Genomic DNA, 27,006 nt, shown 5'->3' with positions numbered 1-27,006 from the left:
ATGTGAACCATGTAATAGATGCATAAATGATTGTCAACTGTTTGTGAACTATGTAATATATGCATAGATGAAGGTCAACTATGTGTGAACTATGTCATAGATGCATAGATGAAGGTCAACTATGTGTGAACCATGAAAGATAGTGTATAGAAGATGGTCAATTGTGTGTGAACTATGTCAGAGATGCATAGATGATGGTCAACTATGTATGAACCATGGAAGATAGTCAATATATGATGGTTAACTATGAATCATATTTTAGTGGATCAGAGTCAACTAAATGGGTCACATTGCAATGGATGTGAACCATGTCACGAAGTCAACTGATGATGACCGACTATGTGTGAATAATGGAAGATAGTCAACAGAAGATGGTCAATTATATGTGAACTATGTCAGAGATACAGAAATGACAGTCAATTATGTGTGAACAGTGCAAGATAGTCAACAAATGATGGTAAGATATGTGTGAACTATGTTAGAGATGCATATATGATGGCCAACTATGTGTGAACTATGTTTGAGATACATAGATGATGATCAACTATGTGTGAACTATGGAAGATAGTCAACACATGATGGTAACTATGTGTGAACTATGTATGAGATACATAGATGATGATCAACTATGTGTGAACCATGTTAGGGAGTCAACCGATGATGGTCAACTATGTGTGAACTATGTATGAGATACATAGACGATGATCAACTACGTGTGAACCATGTTAGGGAGTCAATCGATGATGTTCGACTATGTGTGAACCATGTCAGGGATGCACTGATGATGGTCGACTATGTGTGAACCATGTCAGGGAGTCAATTGATGATGGTCAACTATGTGTGAACAATGGAAGATAGTCAACAAATGATGGTAAACCATGTGTGAACTATGTCAGAGATGCATAGATGATAGTCAACTATGTGTGAACCATGGAAGATAGTGAATAGATTATGGTTAACTATATGTGGACTGTGTTATAGATAGTTAAAATATGATGGTTAACTATGTGTTAACCATGTCAAAGATTCATAAATGATGGTCAAATATGTGTGCATCATGTAAGACAGTCAATAGAAGATGGTTAACTATGTGTGAACCATGTCAGAGATTCATAAATGATGGTCAAATACGTGTGCACCATGTAAGACAGTCAATAGAAGATGGTCAATTATGTGTGAACTATGTTAGAGATTCATCAGATGATAGTCAATAGATGGCGGTCAATTATGTGTGAACCGTGGAAGATAGTTAATAGAATATTATAAACTATGTGTGAATTATGTTAGAGATGCATAGATGATGGTCAACTATGTGTGTCCCATGGAAGATAGTCAACCGAAGATGGTCAACTATTTGTGAACTATGTCAATGATGCATAGATGATAGTCATATATGTGTGAACCATGGAAGAGATTCAACAAATGATGGTCTACTATGTGTGAACTATGTTAGAGATACATGGATGATGATCAATTATGTGTGAACAATGGAAGATAGTCGACAGATGATGGTAAACTATGTCTTAACTATGTCTGAGATGCATGGATAATGGTTAACTATGTGTGAACCATGGAAGATAGTCAACATAAGATGTAAGCTATGTTAGAGACAAATTTTTATCCGTGTCTAACAGAGACGGACATTGAGACAAAAATTTACAATTAATTAAATAAAAATAAAATAATAAATATTTATTTTAAAAAATGAGACGGTTATATATTGAGACGGTTATATATCGTGTTTTAAAAATGAAAATAACAATTAAATAAATAAATAAAAGAATAAATATTTATTTTTAAATTTTAAGTTTCTAATGTATTTTTCTTAAAATTAGATTAACAATTTATTTATTTTTAAATTTTAAGTTTCTAATGTATTTTTAAATTTATTAAATTTTATTAACTCAAACTTCTCCGGTTCTCCCACTTTTTCATATTCCCTCAACTTTTCTAACAAATCCTAAAAAAATTTAGAACGCTCCAACATTTCCCTCCTTTGAAAGCTCAAAAGTTTTCATCTCCCTCTCTTTTTTGGATACCTATTCAAACACAAATTAGAATACTTGTCTTTCTAATTTCACCAAAACCCATACATCTCTTACTCCTACTATGGCTACGGGTGAAAAGCGGAAGTTCATGCGAAGCTTAATCGATGGCTGTCAAGAGAGCTATCGAGTTTGGAAAAAGGTCAGCCTCGTTCTCTTTCTCTTAACAAATCGAATTTAATTGACATTGTTGTTGTTGTTTTGCTTCTTGTTTTGATTTTGTTTTTTTGGGGTGTTATTATAGCTTCCCGAAAAGAAGGTTCCATGTACAATTGGGAATATAGAGAAAGTAAATGAGACTGTTTGCACGCCTGATGATTAAGATAAAAAAATGTGTTTCATCGTGTTTGTTTGAATTTGATTCTTTGATTCTAACGTTTTTTCAATTTCAGTGGGAGATGTGCTTCCTCTTTCGCAAGTGCCTAATGATGTAGCAATGGCTTTCAAAAGGGAAATCGAGTGGCAAACAAATCACATGCTTTTACCTTTTAAGAGCTTGTGCGAGCAAAGAAAGGTAAACTGTTGTTGTTATGATTGGAGATTTAGCGTGTTTGTTTCTGCGGTGAAATAAACGATTTTGAGTGAATTAATCTGTAAAATTGATTCTGGCGCTAAAAGCAAGTTGAAGGTATAGTGATTTATGTTTTGATAAATTCATGCAAAATCGAGTCGAACAGTAAATTTCAGTGTAAATATTATGTTTAGACTCAAGCTATAAATTCTAGTTTCATGTAAATCAATTATGAAAAGCATAATCAATTATACTAGAGAGTTGCCAAACATGTCAAAATCAGTTATCCAGAATCAATTTTAGGTGCACCAAACGTGAAATGAAACAGACACCAATTAGGATAGATTAATGCAATATATGATTTACATTCTTATACTAGTGTTTGTGCAGGTGCATGTAGATGTTGTAGTGATTGAATCAGATGATGTAGTAACTGCGGTAGCGGAGGAAGTAACTAAGGACGCTTTAACCAAACTTGTCGTTGGAGCTTTGTCTTCTGGTATTTTCAGAAGGTAGTAGTTGAATTTCTGATGTATAATGCCATCATCGTATAATGTCATTCGCTAGTCGTTACCTTACAAGCTGGTTCGATAGGATTTGAATTATCTCTGTCCGAATTCTAAAACAACTTTGAATAATGTGTTTCAGTAAACATAAGGGTATGCACTCCAACATTTTGTACGGTTTACGCTGTTTCAAAGGGAAAATTGTCCATACGGCAATCAGACACACAAGTTGATGGAAGTACTACGGATAAATACTACCATCATGCAGGAAAAAATACACTCATTACAAAATTCTCCGGGATCCATCGAATAACACTCATAGGTGGGAAAAGGGTATTACCTAATTAATATCCGCCTTTACTTCACCTTGTTAATAGGCTTAACTAAAAGTATTTTGTCGTTGATTAACTTGGAATCTTTTTTGGTGGGAAAAAGGTATTACCTAATTAATAAGCCTTTCTTATTGTTTTAGTTACTTTTATCGTGGCCTGTTGATTAACTTGGAATCTTTGTCTTTAACAGTTCAAATATGGCGTAGAGGTTCGGGACGCTCATATGCTGTTGTCCAAAAGTCATCCACAGGCAAGTTTTCATCAATAATGTATATGTCTTGTATGTGTGTTGGTCGTATGTCTTATGTACTTGATTACATTGTCTCCAGGAATGTTTGGTTTGGTTTAGTTAATATCTGAATATGATGTTAATATTAGGAGCCTAAAACTAACTATATATGATGGCTTTTATGCAACTGTCTTAAGTGATGCAAACTGATACAAATAGTAATAATCTGCATGACACTCAACAGATGAAAATTAATGTGGCTGTTTTGATTGTTATTACCAAGGATTAACAAATTTTCATTTGTCTTGTATTTATCTAGTTTAGTTTTTGATAGGACATAAATCAATTTGGCAGGAGACTAAAAGCCACCTTGTAGATATGTTATATTGGTCCCTTAGTTCGTGTTGTTGCTACTTATTTTCTATTGCCTAATCTTAGAAGTTATCAAATATATGGTCATATAGGTCTTTCACATGTAGTTGAATGAAGGGGATGGAGCATTCTATGGACCAAAGATAGATATCAGTGTATCTGATGCGTTGAGTATAAAATTCCAGTGTGCAACTCTACAGGTTTACCCTGTTTGGCTTTACTTGCTTGCATTCACATGGTTCAGTTGTTAACTATTTTTACTGATAATTGGATAAACTGGCTCCTTGCAGCATGACTTACAGCTTCCTGATCGTTAAGTTGGAATTCTCGATTGAGGATGAAGCCAAAATTGAGAGGTTCACCAAAAATCTTTTTCCTTTGTATCTTAACGAAGGATATACCTTGATTTCCTTAATACATGTTGTTTGATCCTAGTTGTTGGATACTCATTGGGAGTCTTTTGTTTATGTTCGGCGAACAATCCGGACTCTCGTTCAAGCTTCTATTTGGAACACGTCTAGTGCTGGTGCCTGGTCTTGACGCATATGTATTGTCTCGCTCAAAAATTACTTGGCTCTGGACCTTCTTTTTTGCCCATGACTGTAAACCAAACACAAAGAGGAAGTGACAGTAAGGTTATTATTAAGAGTACAGTAATTTATATGGCATGAATCTTTTCATGAACAACATAATGTTAGCAGCGATTAAATACTTGCTTTTAACTGATTTGTGAAGCTGTCACAATTTATTTAATGTGATACACTAGCTTTCTGCTCTGAATATTGCATGCTCCAAAACGGTTTTTCTCAGCAGATTTAGTTTGAACTTTCAATAAGAGTAACATTTTGATATTGATCTCTTCTTTTTCCCTTGATGCACATGAAAGCTATATCTTGCCGACTGTGAATATTGATATTGGGTTGAGGTTGTTAGTTAGAATAGAACAAAGTATCATATTATATCTTAACATATTACTGTATCTTAAACTGTCTTATTTTGGACTCAATTGTAACATACTAGAATGATGAAGACAATTAAAAAAATAAAATGAATAAAATGAATAAAATGTGGATCTGTAAGCAGGTCAGAAAATTATAAGCTACCACTTATAGAAATAATGATGTTCATAGTTCATTTCCTACATGATATAATATTAAGAGAGGTTGCTATTATTTGTGGTTTGGGCTGGAATTTCTTCAAAGTATAATATGCTCATTTCGTTCTGTATAAAAAGAAGTTTAACATTCAAATTTTGTTATGAAAGTGATTTTCTTCCACCCACTCTAGGTTTTGTTAATCTTCCTCTGATTTTTTGTTTTTCTACCTCTTCTCACACATTTGCATTTGTGTTGCATTAAACTGTACACAACATTTCCCTGTTATCATTATTTCGTTAAAATTTGTTTATTTTTCTACAACTTTAGATTCTTGATGAGCCGTGCTCATCGGATGGCGTGCATGAAGTTGAATTGCTTATACCATTTTTGAGTAATAGTTCTATTGAAGGTATATTTTCCATCAATCTTATATCATATGAATATTCTCGTTACATTAGCTCTTGTTAATTTTCCAGTTGGTTTAGAACTTCATTTTCTAACATTAATTGTTAATATCTTATAAAGCATACAACCAAAAAGATGTTTCTGGTATTCTTTCCTTTAGTGGTACAGTATGTTCTTTTGCGTACCTGAATTCAAAAGAGCCAATTTCACAAGCTGTTACTGATTTGAAGGTGAGTAATAATAATACATGATGAAAGTTCTTCTCTTTTATTCAAGAGCTCTCTTAAGTTTGACATTTGTTTGGAAATATCTTCCCCGAAGTATGGTTATTTGGAAATATCTTCCTGATCTTTTCTAATATTGTCATGGATCACAATTTTGTGCAAAGGGAGATATCATTACGAGCCTGCAAAGTATATTGGATATAATCTGTGATGAGACAGATGTTGATTCATATAATCATCATGATGTTGGAAGGCAAATAAGTGATGATGATGTATCAGTTGAAAAACCTTTTTCTCAACTTGTGCTGCATTTATTGAGGTAAGTAGTTTGTAGTGTATTTACAAAATACCACTCATTGATATACTAGTGTTTTTTGAAAGTAAATCTTTGCGTGCGTGTACGTAACATCTAGAAGTGATAATAAATTCAATCCATATATGATAGTTGGTACATTTTGTTATTTTGGCTTCTGAACAGAAAAGAATGCAACCTTCCATTTCCTAGAAGAGTTTTTGCACCATGGTTAGCGGGGACATATGTGTGCGATTACTTGCAGCCTTCTGAGACAGTTGAGGTTTGGTTTCTAGCTGTGCGTGAATTTTGTTTACATGTCTCATTTAGTTTTAAATTCATTTACTTGCGATTTGTTCTTAGGTTTTAAAAGATCACTGTATGGAGTTGTTATCCATGGAAGCTCCAACCGAGGTCTCTACAATTTTGGAGCCAGAAAAAAAAGTCATATCATTCAAAACTAAATCTTTCTGGGATGTAGCAATACCCTCTTATTCAGAAACTCACCTCGTGGAGGACAAGTTGAAACTTGATGGCAGAGGAGAGAGTTCTAGTAATAAATCGGCGAAGTCAGGTCAAATTAGTGTTGTAGCTGCTGGTCTCATCATTCTACTATCTAAAGCAATACCCTTAAGCGGTGATGGCTTTATCTCTGCATAAATTCTCTCATCTCTCCAACACGAATGCACAATTCACGTAGTTTCCAAAACTGCATAACTTTTATACTTTCAAACTTTACAGCAGCCGGTTTGGAATTTGTTTTTGAAGGAATGAGGAAGATCCTTGCCTGGTATCAACAGCAGTAACAAAATCATCATCATGTATTTGTGGATTATGGAAAATTTAATTTCAATTTTATCGCGATAATAGCAAGATATATATCAGACTTAAAAAATGAAGGTATAAATATCATTTGTATAATGGTGAAATAAGATGCAATGTTTGCTATATGCTCTTAAAACACAGTTTCCTCTGTTTGTCTTTAACATTACAAAAATGTTGTCTTTTGAATTATAAAAATCATGTGTTTCTGTTTTTAATACTTAAAAATTGCTCAATGATGAACTTAAATATAGTATTTTACTAAACATCAAGAGTATAAATATAAAATTATGGCCTTTTGATGCCCAGGATATAGGGTTAAATTTTTTTATATTATGTCTTTTTTTAAAGTTGTCAATTTATAAGAGTAAAAAATAAAAAAATTATAAATTTATTCTATTTTGGTTTAACTAAATATAGAAATTAAAATCCTACTCATTTTAAGAAACTTGATGATACATGCATTGATGAGTTAAAATACTTAAAAGCAATCATCAAAGGGGGTCTTAAGAATCCACCCTCAAGGTCCACCTATAATTCCAATGGAGAGGGCACATAATTGTGAGATTAATGGTTATCATAATCAGTCCATTTCGAATTTAACTAGTCCAAACAAAGTTTGAAATTTCAAATAACGACTAATTCACACTCAAATTTCAAATGAGTGACAGTTTTAAAACTACTTTTACCATGGTTCTGAATTTGGTCGCCTTTTTGGCTACTATTATTTTTTTACAAAGATCTTTTCTTTCTAAGGTGAAAGAAGGGGCCAGAGGTTAAAATGTATCATGAGAAAAATGGGAAGGGAACTGGGAAAGTAAAAGAACATATCTAATATTTCCATGTAAGAATCAATGGCCATTAATGAATGTTAAATTGGAGCAATCACAGTAATCATCATCTTGAAAAGTTGACACCTAGGTTTCTTTGCAGAAATCATATAACAGAAGAAAATCTTCTCATGTTACTTAGTTAGATCATTCGCAGCATTTTTCTCGTCAGCAACATCACTGGGAAGGTCAAGGCCGTGTGGAATCTTGTCAGGAAAGTTGGTAGAGGACTCATTTGATCCAATCATCCTGCAAAATTGAAAACTCAGAAACTGAATTTTCTAAAGAAGCTTGAGTATAAGTTGTTCTGTAAATACGATGCTCACCCTCTATCGATGATAACCACTGAACGCAGCTCACAATTAGCAAAGCTGTTGAAAAAGAAAGGCAAAATTTTACAAAGCCACCTTATTATTAATTATATGTCATATATCCCCAAGTTTGAATTCATAAAAAACAGTTTTAAATATCAAATAGTACCATCGAACCAGAGAGACATTCAAATTATAGACAGTGTGGGTTCAAGGTTCAACTAGTTGAACTGGCTGTTCGATTTTTAGAATATTGTAAGAAAAAGATGATACATTATTTTTAGATGAATACTTATTGTGTGCAGATTTCACTCTTCACATTTGGATGGCAATCATTTCCAAAAGCACTTAGAGTATGAAATAGAAAACCACTGTGAGTAACAACATCAATCTCTTTTTCTTTATGAGTCCACAACCTGGATAAATACAAAAATATGAATAGAATAGATATAATCATAGTAGAGACTAATATAACTATCTGTTTCAGATGCTGTGCAATGCTCTAGAAAAATAAAAACCGAATTGGGCAACCATAAGCACACTCTGGATTTCTTGATATTATCATAGTAGGGCAAAAAGATCAGGTTAAATCTAGATCATAGTAATGTGGACCCTTTTTTCAGTATGCTTAATCTTTTGGCTCTCCCTACTTTTTTTTCAATAACAGTTTTGCTAAATAAGCATAGTCACAGACATGAAACGTGACTCATTTAATCACTCACCATTCCAAAAATTTCAGTCCCCTGGCAGCAACTTCTTCATTCTTCTCTCGAATATCAGGTTTCCACAAAATGTCGTCATCAGACTCAATCTAAACATAGTTCATACTAAGCATGAGTCATGTCTAACCAAATATCAATCATACCTTAGCTTTTGAGATAATCAAAATAGATCACTTACCAGTGAAAAATCAATTGCTGGAAACATTTTCTTGTACTCAGTGATGTGCCTTCTCTTATCACAAGGATGCACCCCCTAAATTAACCAAAAAAAGCATAACACAGAGACTAAGTTTAATACAGCACCATTCTTTTATAAATAATAAAGTATAGTATCCATTCAATTTTGAAACTTCTCTCTAATTACAGTAGAAACCAACTGACAGAAAATAAGGAAAATCTTTGGATAACAGTAGAAAGAAGTTGGGTCAGCTTATTTTAGATTTCTCTACTTTAAATTAGAAGTTGAGCCAAACAATATTTTTAAAAGCTCTGGGTAAAAAAAGTAGCTTAGTTTGTGCATACACAAATGAAGAGCTTTTGACAAAGCTCTGCTAGAGGGAGCTTTTTCTAGCAAAAGTGGAACTTAAGATAACAAGCCACCGCTGCAAGCACATAGGCCCCAAGAATTCTGAAAACCAGTCATGTCGATCTATTATTCAATAGGAAAAGAGAGGAAAATAGTGGCCAGATATAAAATCTGGGTAGACAGTTGACTTTGATACTAATCTTAGAATTTGAAATGGCCCATATAGCAGCAAATATCGGTAGGGGAATCAATGCAAAAAAGGTATCGAATTTACCTTAAAAAAGAACTTGATTTGCTTATAATTGTTCTTAAAACAATAGAATTTGAAAACCAAAATGTCAACTTGTATGCTAATCAGTAAGAAATCGGAACAGTGTATATTAAAATTATAATCTCGACATCGTGCAGTAGAATTCTGATGATGAGATTCGAGTTAACAACAACATTGGCATCGAAGTTGGTAAGAACAACCATACTAATCCCCCGTCCTCTAGTGCGAAATTGTCGGTCGAACAAACCCCACTGATCCATAATAGTTTTAGTTGAATCGCATTAAATTTAGGTTGTGGGAAAGATAATTATATTCGTCAAGTAGATTTTAAGTATTGCTTTTAGCCTACCTTTTACCTGGATGCCGGCGTGACTACAGAGATAAAAATCAAACTCGGTTGGGTGATCGATTTTTGTATAAACATCAGTTCCTGAAAGCATATCAAAAGCAGAAAATATCAATCGTAATATTCAAATACCGGTAAATTCGTTTGCATGTAACAACCATTTTAGGAACACTCCACATACCAGACAGTATATTTTCACTACTATATGTATTATTCCTGTCCGTGTGGTTGTTCGCGAATAACTTAGTATGATGTCTTTTTTGTACAACTATGAAAGTTTGGCTCCAAAGAAACACACACCTTTATAAAAATCTTATATGTTAATATAGGAACAACTTCAACAAACAATTACAGTAGGAGTGAGTCAACAGTTCAAACCTTCCGAATCTCATCAAGCTCGTATAGTAGAACTTGGTAAAATTGTCCTTCACTTACACCATCCCTGTACAATTAGTAGTCCATTTAGATGTCATCATTTAGATATATCATGATATTATTTTTTAAAATACATATAAATTAAAGATACAGACGTATAAAATATAATCCTTTGCAGCATCCGTCCTGTTGCTCTAAACGAAACCAACAAATCTCTGCAGAAATAGGACATGAAGTTTATGGTATTACTAAAAGTTGAAATTCATATGTCACCACTAACCACGCCACGAACATGATCGTGCTAATTTTTGTAAAAATCTTGTATAAGTTCTTGTCTTTGAGGTTGGGCATAAAATGAACCTGCTCATTGATCATGAAAATAACTTAAAATCGAGAATAAGAAAAAGATTATAACCTTAAGTGCTTTGTTGAAAGCAAAATCAGGAGCCTTGATGGGGAGAGAGATAAAGCCATTCATGAAATCAGTAAAGGCAAAACCCTGAAGCATTGATGGGGAGAGAGATAAACCAATAGCTATAAAATTAGACTCAAAATTGGAATAACTGAGAAATCAAAGTTGTCAGGAACAGAAGACAAACCAGAGGGTTGAAACCTGAGTGATCTAGGATTAACAGTGGAACTAAAAATGGTACCAAAACCTCTTTTACTATAGTACTGCTACTACTCAGTTCGATTTCCATGACGATGAAATCAGATCTCAAACTACAGCAACTGCTCATTACTATAATGTCGTTTCGTTTCATCTAACAAAGCACATTTTGGGCAACACCTACAAGAGCGAGTCTATGAGTCTGCCGGTGAAGTTAATAGAAAGTGCATAACTCTTCCTCCGTCGGCGGAGACGAATCGACATCAGAGAAGCTTTCCGCCAACAAATCTCTGGATAAGACGCTGGAGGTTTTCTCGTTGTATAGGAGGTCGTCATCGAGAAAGAAGTTGGAGTAGGAGAGTGACATCGCAGTGGAGGGATTTAGAAATTTAGGGTTTTGAATTGCAATTTCGAATTCATCAATTGGAAAGTTGAGAGAAAGAAAAAGAGGGAACTTGAAAGGAAGAAGAAGAACAACCAAGAATATAATTCAATTAGGAAGTTGGGAGAAAGAAGAGGAGGGAAGTTGGGAGAAAGAAAATAACAACGAAAAGTATAATTTGTGTTTAAAAAAATTACAATTATATAAAACTTATTTCTAATTTCTAATTTGTAAAATATAATTTGTAAAATATTATTAAGTGAATGGGACTGAAATGCAATATTTAAAAGATTTTTTTACAATGGGTCCCACAGTAAAATTATTTTTACCATAGAGCTGATGTGGCTTAAATTAACTTAGAATTAATTAGGGTTGATTAGGGCTTTAATTCTATTGGTCAATTGCAGTGACTTCACCACTGAAGTCAAATGGGCGAATGCACCGTAGAATCTCCCTTATGTTAATTATGTAACACATAATTATGCAGAATGGAAGATGCATGGACAGAACCACACAAATGTTAATTATGTAACACATTCATAGTGGAAGATGGAAGAACATAACTTCATAAATGAACAGTACACGTGGCGCATCCATAAGCAACATTTCCTACTCTCAGAATAAGCCACTTGGCAGCATGAGAGGAACTCTTCAAAAAGATAGAGTTTTCTTATATTATAGATATTTAAAAGCAGGGACGGATCTAGGTTGTAGGAATTGGGGGCACTTGACCCCACATATTTAATTTGATTTTAATAAATAATTAATTGCTTTTATATTTTGCCCCCAATCAAAATAAAATGTTGCCCCCACATATCATGGTATCACAAAAATGACATACATTTTAGTCTAACAAATGAGCATAATAAACATCACTTCTTACTTTTTTTATCATATAGGAATATAACCTATTTGTTACTATTTTATATTTATTTTTCTTGTAAATTCTAAATTGTCTTTGAAAATATATTCAACATTTACTAAAAATTTCATTTCCTTAAACTTTTGATTATTATTATTACAATTGATAGTCAAATTTACATGTAATTAAATTTTTGTTTGGCTTGAATTAGCAATAAGCCTGATCTCTTCCTAATGCACTCTTGAAAGATAAAATCATAAGTGAAAGTGGATAGTTCGAAAAAGAAAACCGGAAGTAAAATTGAAACAATATTAAATTTTATAGGAGTAACTTTTAACTATCAAATTTTACTATTATATATTTATTTTTCTTCTCAAAATATCAAAACACGTTGAAATCAGTTATAAGTTATAAATTTTGAAGTGTGTTCAATTTTTTGATATACAATAATATAGTTTTCATAATTTTTGTATTTCTCGATATATATAATGTAATCATTTATCTTTTATATATTTGTATATTTTTAAGAATTAGTTTTGACCCCACTTATCAAAATTTCTGGATCCGTCCCTGTTTAAAAGAGAAAAATTGAATAGAATAGAGATAGAATTTAGTGAGATGAGAAAAATCAATGCGCTATTTTGGAGTAAGATAATATTAATATTAATATTTTTTTCAAATTTACAATTATGCGGGCCTAATGGGCTACCCACGGCCCATATGGACTAACCCTAATGGGTAGCGGGCTTTTCAGAGCTGGGTTAAAAAGGCCCTGAAAATATGGGCTCTGATTTTAAGGCCCGAGCCCTATGATTTTTCGGGCCTGGTGGGCCAGCCCATCTGGGATAGCCCATTTTGACAACTCTACTAACGAGTGTCTCAGGGGCACTTGTTAAGAGTTTAAAAAAATAAATAATACTTATATTTAATGTTTTTTTTATGACTTATATTTAATGTTCTAGAAATAGAAATAACTGACTTTTTTAAAGAATAACAAAATTTGTTTTATTGAAATTGCGTGTATTCAATATATTGGATATTGAAATAAATCATTTGAGTATTGGATATTGAAATTCCTTACATAAATAATTTATTTAAGGAATTTTTTCTTTGATATGGAATGCTTAACGAATGCCCCATGTGACACTTGTTAGCATGACCTATTTAAAAATTAAATTGGTTTTGGTTCATTTTCATTTAATGTAATTTTCAACTTTTTCAAACACATTTTCAACCTTTGAATGTATCCGAAGTGAACAATCCTAAATTTAATTTTGCACAGATTTGTTCTAAATCAATTGAATTATATAATCTACGTAGAATCATATTTATAAATAGTAAGTATTGATTTTATAAACAATTGTCTGATTATATTAAGTATTGATTTTATAAACAATTGTCTGACCTCTAATATAATCTCTTTTAAATAATTGATCAATTACAAAATTTAAACACTTATTAATGGGCATTATTATAAAATAAACACTAATTAATGATGATATTATTATTAAATATTTATAAAATTACGACAATATTTATACAATTACAATTTATGATATCACAAATACTAAATCTTGTATTTATGATTTCTTTTTTTGTCAATTTATATTTATGATTTCACTAATACTATAAATTTTAAAAATGTTTTTTTCTTCAAATATTAGAAAGTAAAATAAAATAAAATAATTAATTTATCTATTTAATATTTTTATTAATATCTTTAAATGACTAAAATATCGATATTTAAAATTTTATTATTAATTTAAATATTTTTTTATAGGTAAAAAAATTTATTGTTAATTCAAATGTTTTCAAACACGGTTATTTTTATAAACGAAACTAAGTTTACTATTGATTTAAATATGTTTATAAATAATATAAAAATAAAAATAATATTTATTATTTTTATAGACCGGAAAAAATATATTATTGATTCAAATACTTTTATGTATGAAAAATATTATAACTTTCAATAACTTTATCTTTTATTTATTTATTATTGTTACACTTTAAAAACAAATGCTTATAACAACTATAAAAAACAAATTTTTTATCAAATCATAACTTATCCTATATAATCTTTTCTTTTATTATTAGATGATACATTATTTCTAAATTAATGCAATGTTTTCAAATAATATATTTCTACGATGTTAAGTTTTTCCATAAAAATAATGTATTTGATTTTTATTTTTAAAAAAATAAGATTTGACTAGATCTTAAAAAATATTTAAAATAAAATTTATACACAGGAATAATTTAATCATTGATTCAAATATTTTTATAAATAATCTCGTGTCAAAAGTAATATCATTGGATCTGCTTGATAGCATTTTAAAATGTGATTCTCATCATCACATTTAATACACCAAAAGAAAAATTAAAATGTAAATTGAACTTCAATAGAGTTTTCATTGAATCAGATTGCAAAGATCATCAAAGTCCAGATAATCACTTTTAAATCCATGAACCAAATGATCTCTAAATTTAACACCTTTAGTCGATCTAATTACACACCTTACAACTTAGTGATTTGAATTTATATGTTTTGAATTTGAAATAAATTTAACAATTTAAGTCTAACTACACTTAACTACATGTCTAACCATTTAGTTAGAACATGTCTAACCATTTAGTTACTGAAGTTTTTACATTTTAGCATTGCATATCCAACATGTTTCGAATGTCAAAATATTGATTATAACAATTGGAACACCAAAAGAGCTGGAACCGGCTGTTGTTGAAAGTTGAAACTTTTTTTTAGTTCAGTAAGCAACTCATTTGATAAGGTGAAAACTGTACCCTTGTAAAACAGTTTCATGCATTCTAAGCCAAAAAGAACATCATCACAACACAATAGAGAGCTGGTATATACACAAAGTAGAAAAAACCACACTATGCAAAGCTATATACACGAATGGACTGAGGATGAAAAACAAACCAAAATAAGAGAGATTCATTATTTATTAAGTACATATAAACCCTTTCAAATTCAATTTCCCTTCACTGCAGATTATGGTTAGTGAATTCCTATACACACGTTCACAAAGAGTTGGAATTTCATAGTCTGGCAAACTTCTAAACTTCTATTTACAAGCACTTCATTTTAGGGGTGATGTTCAATCTACAAGCAAGATAACCAAATAGTATCAGTACGTGTATGAGCAAAGATTAAGATAATGTTAATGTCAGCAGCATAGCATATGAATTGGAAAGAAAACATACCAGAACTCTGAAAAAAATCAGCAGTCAGATCTGAAAGGCTGAAGTTTCTAGAAATATCCATAGATCCAAATGATGAAATATCTGAGTCAATAGGAATCTGCCCCAAAGATCCAAATGATGAAATATCTGAGTCAATGAGTGCTCCATTCATAGAATGGGAGTTTGAGTCAACACTATTAAACGATGTAACCGCTGCATCACCAATAGTTGGGCATACTTCCAGGACAGTGCCATCATGACCAAAAATGTAAGGGGGACTACCGGAACATCCGGGTTGAGATGAAAGCATGCTTGGTGGGCTGTTAATCCTATTGCCACGAGCAGATATCGGAGTCAATTCGTGCATACTTGTGTTCAGCGATGAGCCGCCATTGTTAAGCACATCATGTATGGTGGAATGTCTCATATTCTTTGGCTTCTTCACAACTGCACTGGATTGCTCAGAGGCATAGCAAGATGGATTCTGAGGTACTGTTAAGAAAAGAGACATGAAAACTTTTAGGGTAATGGAAAACAGAAACAATAAAAGTTCACTTCAAAGGGATGAAAACAATTACATGAAGAAATATGTGAACCATTAGAGTTGGGTAGTGAAGCAACAGCAAGTGATTGTAGCTGACTTAACTCAGCTTGTTCCTGAAGCAACCTGTTGAACTCAGTTATTTGCTCCTTCAGCTTCAACCTCAAATAATAAGCCTTGAAAAATTCTTGATTTTGTTCTTCAAGCTTTTGCCAAACTGAAGCATCAATACACATGTACATGTTAGAAAGAGAAAACAACATAATGCAGTGAGTAGTAAAGCAGAAAAAGATAATAGTGAACAAAAGTTCGTACCAGATTCTGTAATACCACGCTCAATTTTTGCTTTAATAAGTAGAGTTTCCACAATTTCTTTTGGGTTCATATATAGTTGCATACATCGTTCTATGAGATTTTGTACCTGAAATCAGCCAAAGTGTCAGTAGAACGAATGGTAAAGAGATTTTAGGAAGAGTCGGTCAAAGGGGAAATATATTAACTGGATTGGACGAAGCATTTTAAAGATGGAAATAATTTTTTTTAGAGAAATTAAAATAATTTGATTAGAATTTATTGTTTGGATAATAAATATAGAGAATGTTAAAATGATGTAAATTTTTTATGAAGTATTTTATTTAAGGAATTTCAAATGATATCAAAGAATAAAAAATTTAAAATTGCTCCATAATTTAAATTTAAATGTTAAATTGTTTATTATTAATTTTTAAAATTTTGCAAGATGGTCTTTATATTTTATGAAAATTATAAATTTATCTCAAAAATTTGCAAATTAGTCTTAATAATTTTCAAAAATTGGTCCTTTGAAATTTTCAAAAATTGCAAATTAGTCCTTATTTTTTTAATTTTGCTGAAATTTTTTAAAATTTATGATAATTATCAAAAAAAAAATTTAACAATAAATTATTTTAATACTCCATCCAAATAAAGAAATTTTTAATTGAATCATATTAATTACTTAAAATTTCAAAAATTTTAAAAATTTTCAATTATCTCATTCGAACACAACCTTACGTATTAGTTAGATTTGCCATGTGTATATATTGTATCCGGATCTCTCTTTGATACATTTTAATAAGACAGATACAATATTCTTCGGTCATAAGTTCGTATCAAGAGCTAGGTTCCAAAAATCCTAGTAAAAAACTCCTTGTTTCAGTTTTCGATGTCCTTAAATACAATGGTACAAATTAAAAACTGAAAGTTTAGGTGTGTGTAGTAAAAAGATCAAGTTACCTGCTCGATTTCTTTCAGCGAAATCTTTTTGACAGATCCACTTGACATGTCTGAAATTTCAAAATTCATTGGCATAATAAACATAAAGAATATCGTAAACCATTAACTAGTTTCACTTAAATACACACTTAGTACCACAACATTTTTATATTGCCCAGCATTTAGTACCATAAAGTATTGTCAATCTTAATGGTTGTCTAATAAGAGGAACTTTTCTATCAAAATTTTAACAGATAAGTTTAAAAGTTGTCGAGAACGGATATTATTTTTCACAAATTAACTACCAAAAATCTGATATTAGAATCACTAAGCAAATACTGAAACAGAATACAAAAACGAATATTATTTTTCATGAATTAGCTTTCAAAAAATACAATGAATTAACCAACCTGAAAAGATTGGAAGTTTTGAGAGAGGAAGAGAATTGAACGGTGACGACGGGAAGTGGTGTAATGAGCTACTTATTCTTCGTTTCATATTATTTATAAATATATTTGAATCAATAGTTTCCGTATATAAATTTCAATTTGGGATTCTATTTTTAGATATAATCAAATCTATTTTCAAATATAATCAAACACATTGAATTCAATTATACATTTTTAAAATTATATTTGATTTATTTTTAAAATTATATTTGATTTTTAAAGTAGAAACTAAAGATACTCTTATCAAATTTGTAAAATATACATATTTTATAATATATTAAAAAATAATTATAAATATAATATAATTAAAATTAATTATACAACATATAATCAAATCTATGATAAAAAATAACCAAACATATTAAATTCAATTATACATTTTTAAAACTATATTTGATTTTTAAAGTAGAAACTAAAATACTCTTATAAAAATTTTCAAATATACATATTTTATAAAATATTCAAAAATAATTATAAATATAGAGTTTAATTGAAATGCACTGACAGTGTAAAGAAGTTTTACACCGTCAATGAATAATGAACGTTGGGTTGTAAATTATATTTTATTTTTAATTTAATTATTTATTAATTCGTATTAGTGGGTGGTTATGATTCACTGACTGTGTAAAAAAATTTACACTGACAGTGCATAGTAATTAATCTCATAAATATAATATAACTAAATATAATTAAAATTAATTCTAAAACACATAAATATAATCAAATCTATTTAAAAAAATAATCAAACACATTAAATTCAATTATACACTTTTAAAATTACTTTTGATTCTTTAAAGTAGAAACAAAAGATACTCTTATCAAATTTTTAAAATTTACATATTTTAAAAAATATAAAAAATAATTACAAATATAATATAATTAAATATAATTAAAATTAATTATTAATTATACAACATATAATCAAATCTATTTTTAAAAATAATCAAACACATTAAATTCAATTAAACACTTTTAAAATTACTTTTGATTTTTTAAAGTAGAAACTAAAATACTCTTATCAAAATTTTAAAATACACATATTTTATAAAATATAAAAAATAATTATAAATACAACATAGTTAAATATAATTAAAATTAATTATACACCATAATTAAATATTAGTATTAAAATCATTTATACATAATAATTATATATTGTTATAACTAAAAGTTGGAGCCTAACGACGCTAATTGGAATGGGTTGTGGTCAATTCTTGCTCCTCCTCGAGTGAAACATCTTCTTTGGCGTATTTGCTCAGGATGTTTGCCCTCTCGGGTTCGGCTAAGTTAGCATCATGTCCCTTGTCCTCTTTTTTGTCAGTTTTGTGGGGTGGCCGAGGAGGATGATTGACACGTTTTTTTCGGGTGTCCGGAAACTAACTCGTGTTGGAAGGAAGCAGGTTTGTATGACACTATTGCACCTCTTCTTCATCTTTCTAACGACATTAGATCCCTCATTCTTATTTTGTGTAGTAAGGAGGATAGGAAGGTTGCTGGGCGTTTTGCTATGATGGTAGATACTTTATGGCACAATAGGAATGAGTTCATTTGGAACAATGAAAAGGAGGAGGCATTGAGGCTTGGGTGGTTAGCTTTCCACAAGTGGCAAGAGTGGTGGTTGGCTCAAAATTCTCAAGATGGCGAAACGACCCCCCTCCACACTCATCAATGGCTTCCACCCCCTCCGGGTTGGTTCAAGTGTAATGTCGATGCGGATTTTAATCGTAATTGTGGTACTACTAATAGAGGTTGGTGCATTCGGGATGATTTGGGGAACTTTATTACCGCGGGTGTCGCTTGGGATGTGGGTTCTTCTTCTACTTTAGAAGCGGAGGCTTTGGCTTTGAAGGAAGCTATCCAAGGAGCTTTAGCCCTCCATCTTGATCATGTTGTTTTCTCGAGCGACTCTCAACAAGTGGTGCAAGCTATCCATTCAAATTCCATAGGAGGGTCCGAGTTCAGTTTTATTATTCGTTCTATTAAGTTGTTGTTACTTTATTCTTCAAACTTTGAGGTAGAGTTTGTTAAGCGTCAAGCGAATATGGTTGCTCATTGTTTAACAAAGGCGGCCAATTCTTGGTCTCGACGTAGTTCCGTTAATTATATACCTCATTGTATTGAAACTATTTTAAATAATGAAAGAAGTTAAGTTTGTTTGGGTAAAAAAAAAAGTGTCAAATCATAATGTTATTTTTAAATAAATTATATGACATGACTAAATTAATTGTACAACATAATTAAATATTAGTATTAAAATCAATTATACATAATAATTATATATTGTTATAAATAAAAGGTGAGAATAAATGATACATGTAAAATTATTTTATATCATCAACCAATTACAATCATGTTAAATGTCAAATCATACTTTTATTTTTAAATAAATTATACGACGTGACTAAATGATAAATTTTCATTAGATGACATTGTAAAATTATTTTACACGGACAGTGCACTTTTTTTTAACTCATAAAAATTATTTAATATTGTATTAGATAAATTATTATTTTAACTTTTTTGACAAATAAAATTATTAATTTATAATAGAGAATAAAATTTTAAAATAACCACTTTTGGGTATTATTATTAAAACGTTAATGTTATATTTGTTATAAAATTAACCAAAACAATATAGAGATGAAGGAGAGATGAAGGAGAGAAAGAGTAGAGAAAATGTAATATTGTATTATCATCTTTCAAGTAAATCTCTTTACATTGCAAAGTGGTATCTATTTATAGGACATTAGGAAGATGAAAAATCATAACCTTACTATACCACTTAATAAGGAATATGAAGATGAAAGATAAGAATATATATGGACATCCACAATATTTATTCATAACACTCCCCCTTGGATGTCCATTGAGGATATGCCTCGTTAAAACCTTACTAGAGAAAACCCAGTGGGAAAAATTCTAGTGAAGGAAAAAGAGTACAATATCCCTTGAATGTGAATTGCCTCGTTAAAAACCTTACCAGGAAAACCCAATGGGACAAAACCATGGTGAAGGAAAAAAGAGTGCAAAACATATGTATTTCTCCCCCTCACGCAGACATTTACATGTGAGACGATATTCTTTGTAGTCGTTGCTTAAAATGTCTTCTTCGAAGTGACTTCATGTAGTGGTAATAGTTATGCAGGATTTTATGAAGTTGTTTCCATGATTTGTTTCATAGATCTCCATGAAATGGTTGTACCATCACATGTAAATAAATAACCTCTTTCTAATCTACCATTGTGAGAATCTGACAAGTAACCTGCATCTCTAAGATAACGAAGTATATGTTTGACCGCTTTCCAATTTCTTCGTATAGGTGAATAATTCTATCTTACTTATAGATTGACCGCAAATGATATATCATGATGTGTATATTTAGCAAGGTGCATTAGTACTCCAATTGCACTAAGATATGATACTTCTGGACCAAGCAATTTTTATCCTTTTCTCGAGGCCTAAAAAGATCTTTCTCCACATCTAATGATCTAACAACCATATTGGAGTAGGAAACATGTGACATTTGTTCATATAGAATCATTTCAACACTTTTTTATATAGCCTTTTGATGTACAAATATTCTTTTGTCCACATGCTCAATTTAGAAACCTAGACATATTTTGTCTTTTCTAGGTCCTTCATCTCAAAATCTTTATTTAAACAATTTGTAGCTTTTGGAAGCTCTTCAGGAGTTTCAATAATACTAATGTCATCCACATAGACAACTATTATTGCAAATACTTTTCCACACCATTTTATGAAAATACAAGGACAAATTGAGTTATTAGTATATTCGTCATTTAGTAAATATTCACTGAGGCGATTATACCACATGCATCCAGATTCTTTCAGCCCATAGAGAGACTTGTTCAATTTTATGTAGTAGTTTTCTCGAGATCCACAACTACGTGCCTCTGGTATATTGAACCCTTCAGGGAGTTTCACATAAATGTCACTATTAAGTGAACCATATAAATAAGATGTCATTACATCCATCATGTTCAAATTAAGTCCTTCATGTGTTACAAGACTAATTAATCAAAAATTGATTGAATCCACTACAGGTGAATATGTTTTTATCAAAATCTATCTTAGGTCTTTGTGAAAATCATTGAGCAATAAATCAGACTTCATATCATTCTTATTTTTCTTTTTCACAAAAACTCATTTATATCCAATTAGTTTCACACCTTGAGGTGTTCAGACTACAGGTCCAAAAGTGAGTCACTTGTAAAGTGAGTTTAATTCTTCTTCAATTGAATATATTTATTTTGGCCAATTCTCACTTAGTCTACAATCTTTAATAGACTTTGACTCATGATCCTCGTTATCATTGATCACTTTTAGCGCTATATTGTATACAAAGACATTGTCAATATTGACTTTATTTGGTTATCTCAATTTCGGTTCCATTCCATTTCATCCATGACATAATTTATCGAGATCTTTTTATTTCATATTTCAAGTACTTGATTTGTTCTTCTGGAACTGAAAATTAAATTAGATCAAAGTGCTTTTAGCATTTTCATATCCTCACTTGGGTCATCTTTAGTTTCTTTTCTTAGTAGAGGACTTTTAATATTGGAACCGACTTTCATACCACGCTTCAGGCGCAGCAACAACTCATTTGCAATATTATATTATCCAATAGGAGAATCCACTTTGAGTGGAGTATTATCAGCTGATAATTTATTTCATAAACTTTGCAAATGAATAATATTTTGAACTTTTGGTTTATATTGATTTGTACGAGGATCAAGACAACAATTTATTTTAAATTGTTCATTTGAACTTCTTGTTCATGATTTTAGTTGTTCAATTGAACTTCTTGTTCATGATTTTAGTTGTTCATTTGAACTTCTTGTTCATGATTTCAGCTGCTTATTCCCTCCCCCTAATATTGGGAAAATTAATTTATCAAGTGATAATCAGCCTACTGGGCTGTAATCAAGTATTTGATTATTTTCTCAAATTATATCCTCAAAATTGAGATTCATATTAATTATATTTTTCTAATATTCTTTCAAGACTCATCTTAATGTATTGTATTGGAGCAATTGGAATATACACAACACATCCAAATATTCACTTAGATGAGAAGTATTATAATAAATAGGGAGGAGTAAGATATAGTATCTTGTTGGCTTAATGCGAATAAATATCTTAATATCATACTTTGGGTGTTTCAAATATATAATTTAGAATTGATGATCTCATAAGTATCAACCATATAATTAACTTTAGACGTCTAAAGAATGGATCTTCGGGTCCATTTTCTTTTTATGAACATATATTATATGATATTTAATATCAATTTTAATAATATATTTGATACTTATACATGAATTTCTAAAAAATCCAGAAAATAAGATCATAGTCTAATTAGTTGAGAAAATAATTTCACAAACTTCTGGTTGTGAATAGAGACATATGCATGATATTTTAGTCGATGCAACAGTTAATGTCATAAAAATGCAATTTCTCATATTTTTATTTTCCTTTAGAAACACACAAAAATTTAATGGATTGAAGAAACTTCTGGTTCTTCAATACAAATTATTCGCATCATATTATATCCGAGATGACCCAACCGATTTTACCAACGACACATTTAAGTAAACTACTGGTTTACAATAGCATGTGCTTAAATTGTATAATATAAGTGTAGTACAAGCCCGAGGGAAAAATCGATACCTTTTCTATTATACATTTTATGTCCAAATTCATTTGTGTAATACAAAGATATTCAATACCTCCAGTATAATTCAAAACCAATATAATAGTATCTCATTATTAAACACTTTAATCAAATACATTCATATGAACATATGATCATATAATTATCAAACAGTTACCCCTTATAAAATTAAACATATTTAATCAAACAATATTATATCACTAAAATTATATCGTCATATAATTAATTTGATTCACTATCCTTCAGGGATGGATAAGTTCTTCAGGAACTATAAAAATAATTTGTTATAATCAATAATCTAAAAAATATATATAATCTTAAGTATTGAACGTTGAATTCTTCTGGAATTCATCAATTATTGATAAACACAATATTCGATTAAACTCAATCTTTGAACAATAATTTGGAGTTAGTTTAATAATCTTTAGTTCTACAAATATCACATCACAAACTATTTCCATAAACAATGGTCAATAAAAATTATTCTTTGAGCAATCCTTCAGGGATATGTTATTAGTATAGATGCAATCCTTCTAGGATTCAATAATATCATGATGAAATTCTTCTAATATTATAGATACAATATTTTAAGATGTGATAAATCCTTATTTTAAAACTTTAACTCTTCGGGAATTATATATCACAATTGATCTACGTAGTGATAAAAAAAATTGTGTGTGGGTAGTTCTTCAGGAACTCAATCACAATAGTTTTTCATGAACTCAATCACATTTTGTAGTTCTTCAGGAATTATATATCAAACTCAATATTATCCTTCTAGGATATTTGATATGTTCTTCAAGAACTATATAACAAACTTAATACTATCTTTAATGGATATTTGTTAAGTTCTTCAGGAACTATATAACAAACACGTTATTTTGTAATCATTTAGAGAATATTGATAATCTAATAAGATATAATATCAAAATTCAACACGGATAATGAGAAAGAAAAATAATAAAATAATTACCTAATATTACCTCTAACACTTAGGACTTCAAAAAAAATTTCTTCCAAGTTTGGTAGAGCTTCGTGCTGATAACGTGTTATAAAATTAACCAAAACAATATAGAGATGAAGGAGAGATGAAGGAGAGAAAGAGTAGAGAAAATGTAATATTGTATTATCATCTTTCAAGTAAATCTCTTTACATTGCAAAGTGGTATCTATTTATAGGACATTAGGAAGATGAAAAATCATAACCTTACTATACCACTTAATAAGGAATATGAAGATGAAAGATAAGAATATATATGGACATCCACAATATTTATTCATAACAATATTTTAAAATTCATTAATTTTTTTATGTAACTTTATTTTATCTTATTTTATATAAATTATTAATATTATTAAAACAATAATAATATATAATACACTAACCATTATTAGAAACTATGGTATAAATAATGCGTAGTAACGTAAATTTAAAATTGAATATTAATTATGATTTTGTTGCTCTTTAAAAAATTATCATTTTCTATTACCTTTTAATTTTCATTGTTTTAAAATTGAATATTAATTATGTTATGTTTTAATTTTCATTGTTTTTAAAGATTGGAATTCTAATTTTTTTTGTTAAATGTATTAATTGGTTGTTTCATTATGATCAAAACTAGTGTCTTACCCGTGCGTTCGCACGGGTACCCGTCGTTTTCACGCATTGTGATTGAGAAAAATAAAAGATATTAGTAAAAGATTAAGTTTTGGGTAAAATTGAAAAAGTTATAAAAATAGTAATATTTTATTTAACAAATTATAATGAAGGAAAAGTTTTAAAATCGCAAATTCACAAATTATAATGAAGAAATATTCAATCAAATTATATAATTCAATTAGTGATAACTATTAGCCCAATCTCAAACTATCAGCTAAGGAGAATCGATTATTTTTTGCTAGCTAAGGAGAAAATTAATTATTTTGGCTCAATTATAACTACAAACTATCAGCTCAATCTCAAACTATCAGCTCTGTCTTGTAGGCCAATGAGAAACCACTACAAACTCCATTTATAATAATGATTCATTCAAAATGCATAATTAATAGAAAAATACTTTGACCAGTTACTTCATGTTCCCGTTAATATTCATTATTTTGATAAGTAACTTCGTATTCCCGTTAATATTTCAAATTTCTTCCCGTTAATTTTCAAAATTTTGATCAGTAACTTCATGTTCTTGTTAATATTCATTATTTTGATCAGTAACTCCTTGTTCCCGTTAATATTCATTATTTTGATCAATAAGTTCGTGTTCCCGTTAATATTCCAAATTCGTTTCCGTTAATATTCAAAAAAATTATCAGTAACTTAATGTTCCTGTTAATATTCAATATTTTGTCAATAACTCCGTGTTCCCGTCAACATTTATTATTTTGATTAGTAACTTTGTGTTCCCGTTAATATTCAAAATTTGTTCCTGTTAATTTTTAAAATTTGGATAGTAACTTAATGTTTTCGATAATATTCAAAATTTTGATCATTAACTTTGTGTTCCCATTAATATTTAATATTTTAATCAATAACTCCGTGCTCCCGTTAATATTCAATATTTTGATCAGTAACTCCGTGTTCCCACTAATATTCAATATTTTGATCAATAAACTTCATTTCCCATTAATATTCAATATTTTGACCAGTAACTTCATGTTCCCCTTAATATTTAATATTTTGATCAGTAACTTCGTGTTCTCGTTGATATTCAATATTTTGTTCAGTAACTTCATGTTCCCGTTAAAATTCAATATTTTGATCAATAACTTCAAGTTCCCATTAATATTCATTATTTTGATCACTAACTTCGTGTTTCTGTTAATGTTTCAAATTTGTTTCTGTTAATATTCAATAGTTTGATTAATAACGCCATGTTTCCGTTATTATTCAATATTTTTAGCAGTAACTCCATGTTCCCGTTAATATTATATGCTTTGCTCTGTAATTTAATACTCACGTTAATATTCAATATTTTGATTACTAACTTCATGTTCTCGTTAATATTCAATATTTTGATTAATAACTTCATGTTCCCGTTAATATTCAATATAGTTTGATTAATAACTTTGTTTTCCCGTTAATATTCAATAGTTTGATCAATAACTTCGTGTTCTCGTTAATATTCAATATTTTGATCAGTAACTTTATGCTCTCGTTAACATGCCATTTTTTATCAGTAACTTCATGTTTCCGTTAATATTCAATACATTTAATATTTTGATCAGTAATTTAATATTATCTTTAATATTCAATATTTTGATTAGTAACTTCATGTACCCATTAATATTAAAAAAAATTCTATTAATATTCAATATTTTGATTAATAACTACATGTTCCCGTTAATATTCAATTTTTTTATCAGTAACTTCATGTTTCTATTAATATTCAATATTTTGATGATATTTTTGAAACAAAAATAAATTAATTTTAACATTGTTTAAAAATATTTGATGATAATTAAATTTTTTTATAATAACAAAAATCTTAAATTGACAAATTATAATGAAGAAATATTCTATCAAATTATATAATACAATTAATAATAAATATTTAATATAATTGATTAAACTCAATTTACAAATCAAATATATTATTCCATATATAAAATATTTGAATCAATAGTTAATTATTCCTATATATAAATATTTTTGTTTTGGAATTATTTATAAAACTATTTAACTATTTAAATCAATTGTAAACTTATTCTCGTTATTACATTTAATTAAATGTGTTAATATCAGTACCATATGTGCGTATCATATAATTACCCGTGTGTATCCGTAATATATTATTTTGTATTTGGATAGAATTGACCC

The 27,006-nt window shown here is 29.7% G+C and overlaps 5 protein-coding genes across 18 annotated transcripts; 3 read left to right on the top strand and 2 right to left on the bottom strand.

The window, feature by feature from the left end:
- The first annotated feature begins 1,907 nt into the window (after positions 1 to 1,907).
- On the top strand, positions 1,908 to 3,645 carry LOC131595572 (U-box domain-containing protein 35-like). Of its 4 annotated transcripts, none has more exons than XR_009281949.1 (6): positions 1,908 to 2,187; positions 2,290 to 2,334; positions 2,438 to 2,559; positions 2,947 to 3,068; positions 3,205 to 3,497; positions 3,585 to 3,645. XR_009281949.1 is itself a non-coding variant. In XM_058867952.1 (5 exons), the coding sequence occupies exons 2-5, from the start codon at positions 2,310 to 2,312 to the stop codon at positions 3,293 to 3,295; spliced, it is 360 nt and encodes a 119-aa protein (XP_058723935.1). In that variant the 5' UTR covers positions 1,908 to 2,187; positions 2,290 to 2,309; the 3' UTR covers positions 3,296 to 3,641. The 4 variants fall into 4 exon arrangements, 2 of the variants coding, with proteins under 2 accessions (XP_058723935.1, XP_058723936.1); XR_009281948.1 differs by having other exon boundaries at positions 1,909 to 2,187; positions 3,205 to 3,384; XM_058867952.1 differs by having other exon boundaries at positions 3,205 to 3,641.
- A 440-nt stretch (positions 3,646 to 4,085) lies between these two features.
- LOC131595570 (uncharacterized) lies at positions 4,086 to 6,999 on the top strand. 4 transcript variants are annotated; one of them, XM_058867944.1, is made up of 8 exons: positions 4,086 to 4,195; positions 4,286 to 4,351; positions 4,431 to 4,630; positions 5,420 to 5,501; positions 5,618 to 5,727; positions 5,886 to 6,040; positions 6,200 to 6,296; positions 6,377 to 6,999. In XM_058867944.1, exons 3-8 carry the CDS (start codon positions 4,541 to 4,543, stop codon positions 6,671 to 6,673), a joined length of 831 nt encoding a protein of 276 aa, XP_058723927.1. In that variant the 5' UTR covers positions 4,086 to 4,195; positions 4,286 to 4,351; positions 4,431 to 4,540; the 3' UTR covers positions 6,674 to 6,999. The 4 variants fall into 4 exon arrangements, with proteins under 4 accessions (XP_058723927.1, XP_058723928.1, XP_058723925.1 ...); XM_058867945.1 differs by having other exon boundaries at positions 4,286 to 4,630; positions 6,377 to 6,587; positions 6,755 to 6,999; XM_058867942.1 differs by having other exon boundaries at positions 4,286 to 4,630.
- Positions 7,000 to 7,526: 527 nt separating this feature from the next.
- Positions 7,527 to 11,438, bottom strand: LOC131595571 (phosphoglycerate mutase-like protein 1). Of its 8 annotated transcripts, none has more exons than XM_058867949.1 (10): positions 10,830 to 11,430; positions 10,632 to 10,715; positions 10,372 to 10,431; positions 10,220 to 10,283; positions 10,023 to 10,141; positions 9,852 to 9,925; positions 8,877 to 8,951; positions 8,699 to 8,787; positions 7,992 to 8,036; positions 7,527 to 7,914 (listed from the first exon to the last, which is right to left on the bottom strand). In XM_058867949.1, the coding sequence occupies exons 4-10, from the start codon at positions 10,231 to 10,233 to the stop codon at positions 7,800 to 7,802; spliced, it is 531 nt and encodes a 176-aa protein (XP_058723932.1). In that variant the 5' UTR covers positions 10,234 to 10,283; positions 10,372 to 10,431; positions 10,632 to 10,715; positions 10,830 to 11,430; the 3' UTR covers positions 7,527 to 7,799. The 8 variants fall into 8 exon arrangements, 6 of the variants coding, with proteins under 6 accessions (XP_058723932.1, XP_058723930.1, XP_058723933.1 ...); XM_058867947.1 differs by having other exon boundaries at positions 10,816 to 11,426; XM_058867950.1 differs by lacking the exon at positions 10,372 to 10,431.
- Positions 11,439 to 15,189: 3,751 nt separating this feature from the next.
- On the bottom strand, positions 15,190 to 17,117 carry LOC131598115 (uncharacterized). The gene is made up of 4 exons (XM_058870748.1): positions 17,070 to 17,117; positions 16,131 to 16,236; positions 15,296 to 15,766; positions 15,190 to 15,194 (listed from the first exon to the last, which is right to left on the bottom strand). Exons 1-4 carry the CDS (start codon positions 17,115 to 17,117, stop codon positions 15,190 to 15,192), a joined length of 630 nt encoding a protein of 209 aa, XP_058726731.1.
- Positions 17,118 to 19,007: 1,890 nt separating this feature from the next.
- LOC131598114 (uncharacterized) lies at positions 19,008 to 19,588 on the top strand. The gene is made up of 2 exons (XM_058870747.1): positions 19,008 to 19,458; positions 19,563 to 19,588. Exons 1-2 carry the CDS (start codon positions 19,008 to 19,010, stop codon positions 19,586 to 19,588), a joined length of 477 nt encoding a protein of 158 aa, XP_058726730.1.
- Positions 19,589 to 27,006: the final 7,418 nt, after the last annotated feature.

The sequence above is a fragment of the Vicia villosa genome, linkage group LG4, assembly GCF_029867415.1.
Source record: "Vicia villosa cultivar HV-30 ecotype Madison, WI linkage group LG4, Vvil1.0, whole genome shotgun sequence".
Classification (NCBI taxonomy): Eukaryota; Viridiplantae; Streptophyta; class Magnoliopsida; order Fabales; family Fabaceae; genus Vicia; species Vicia villosa.
The sequence above is the reverse complement of the archived record's forward strand: the minus strand, read 5'-3'. Positions and strand labels throughout refer to the sequence as shown.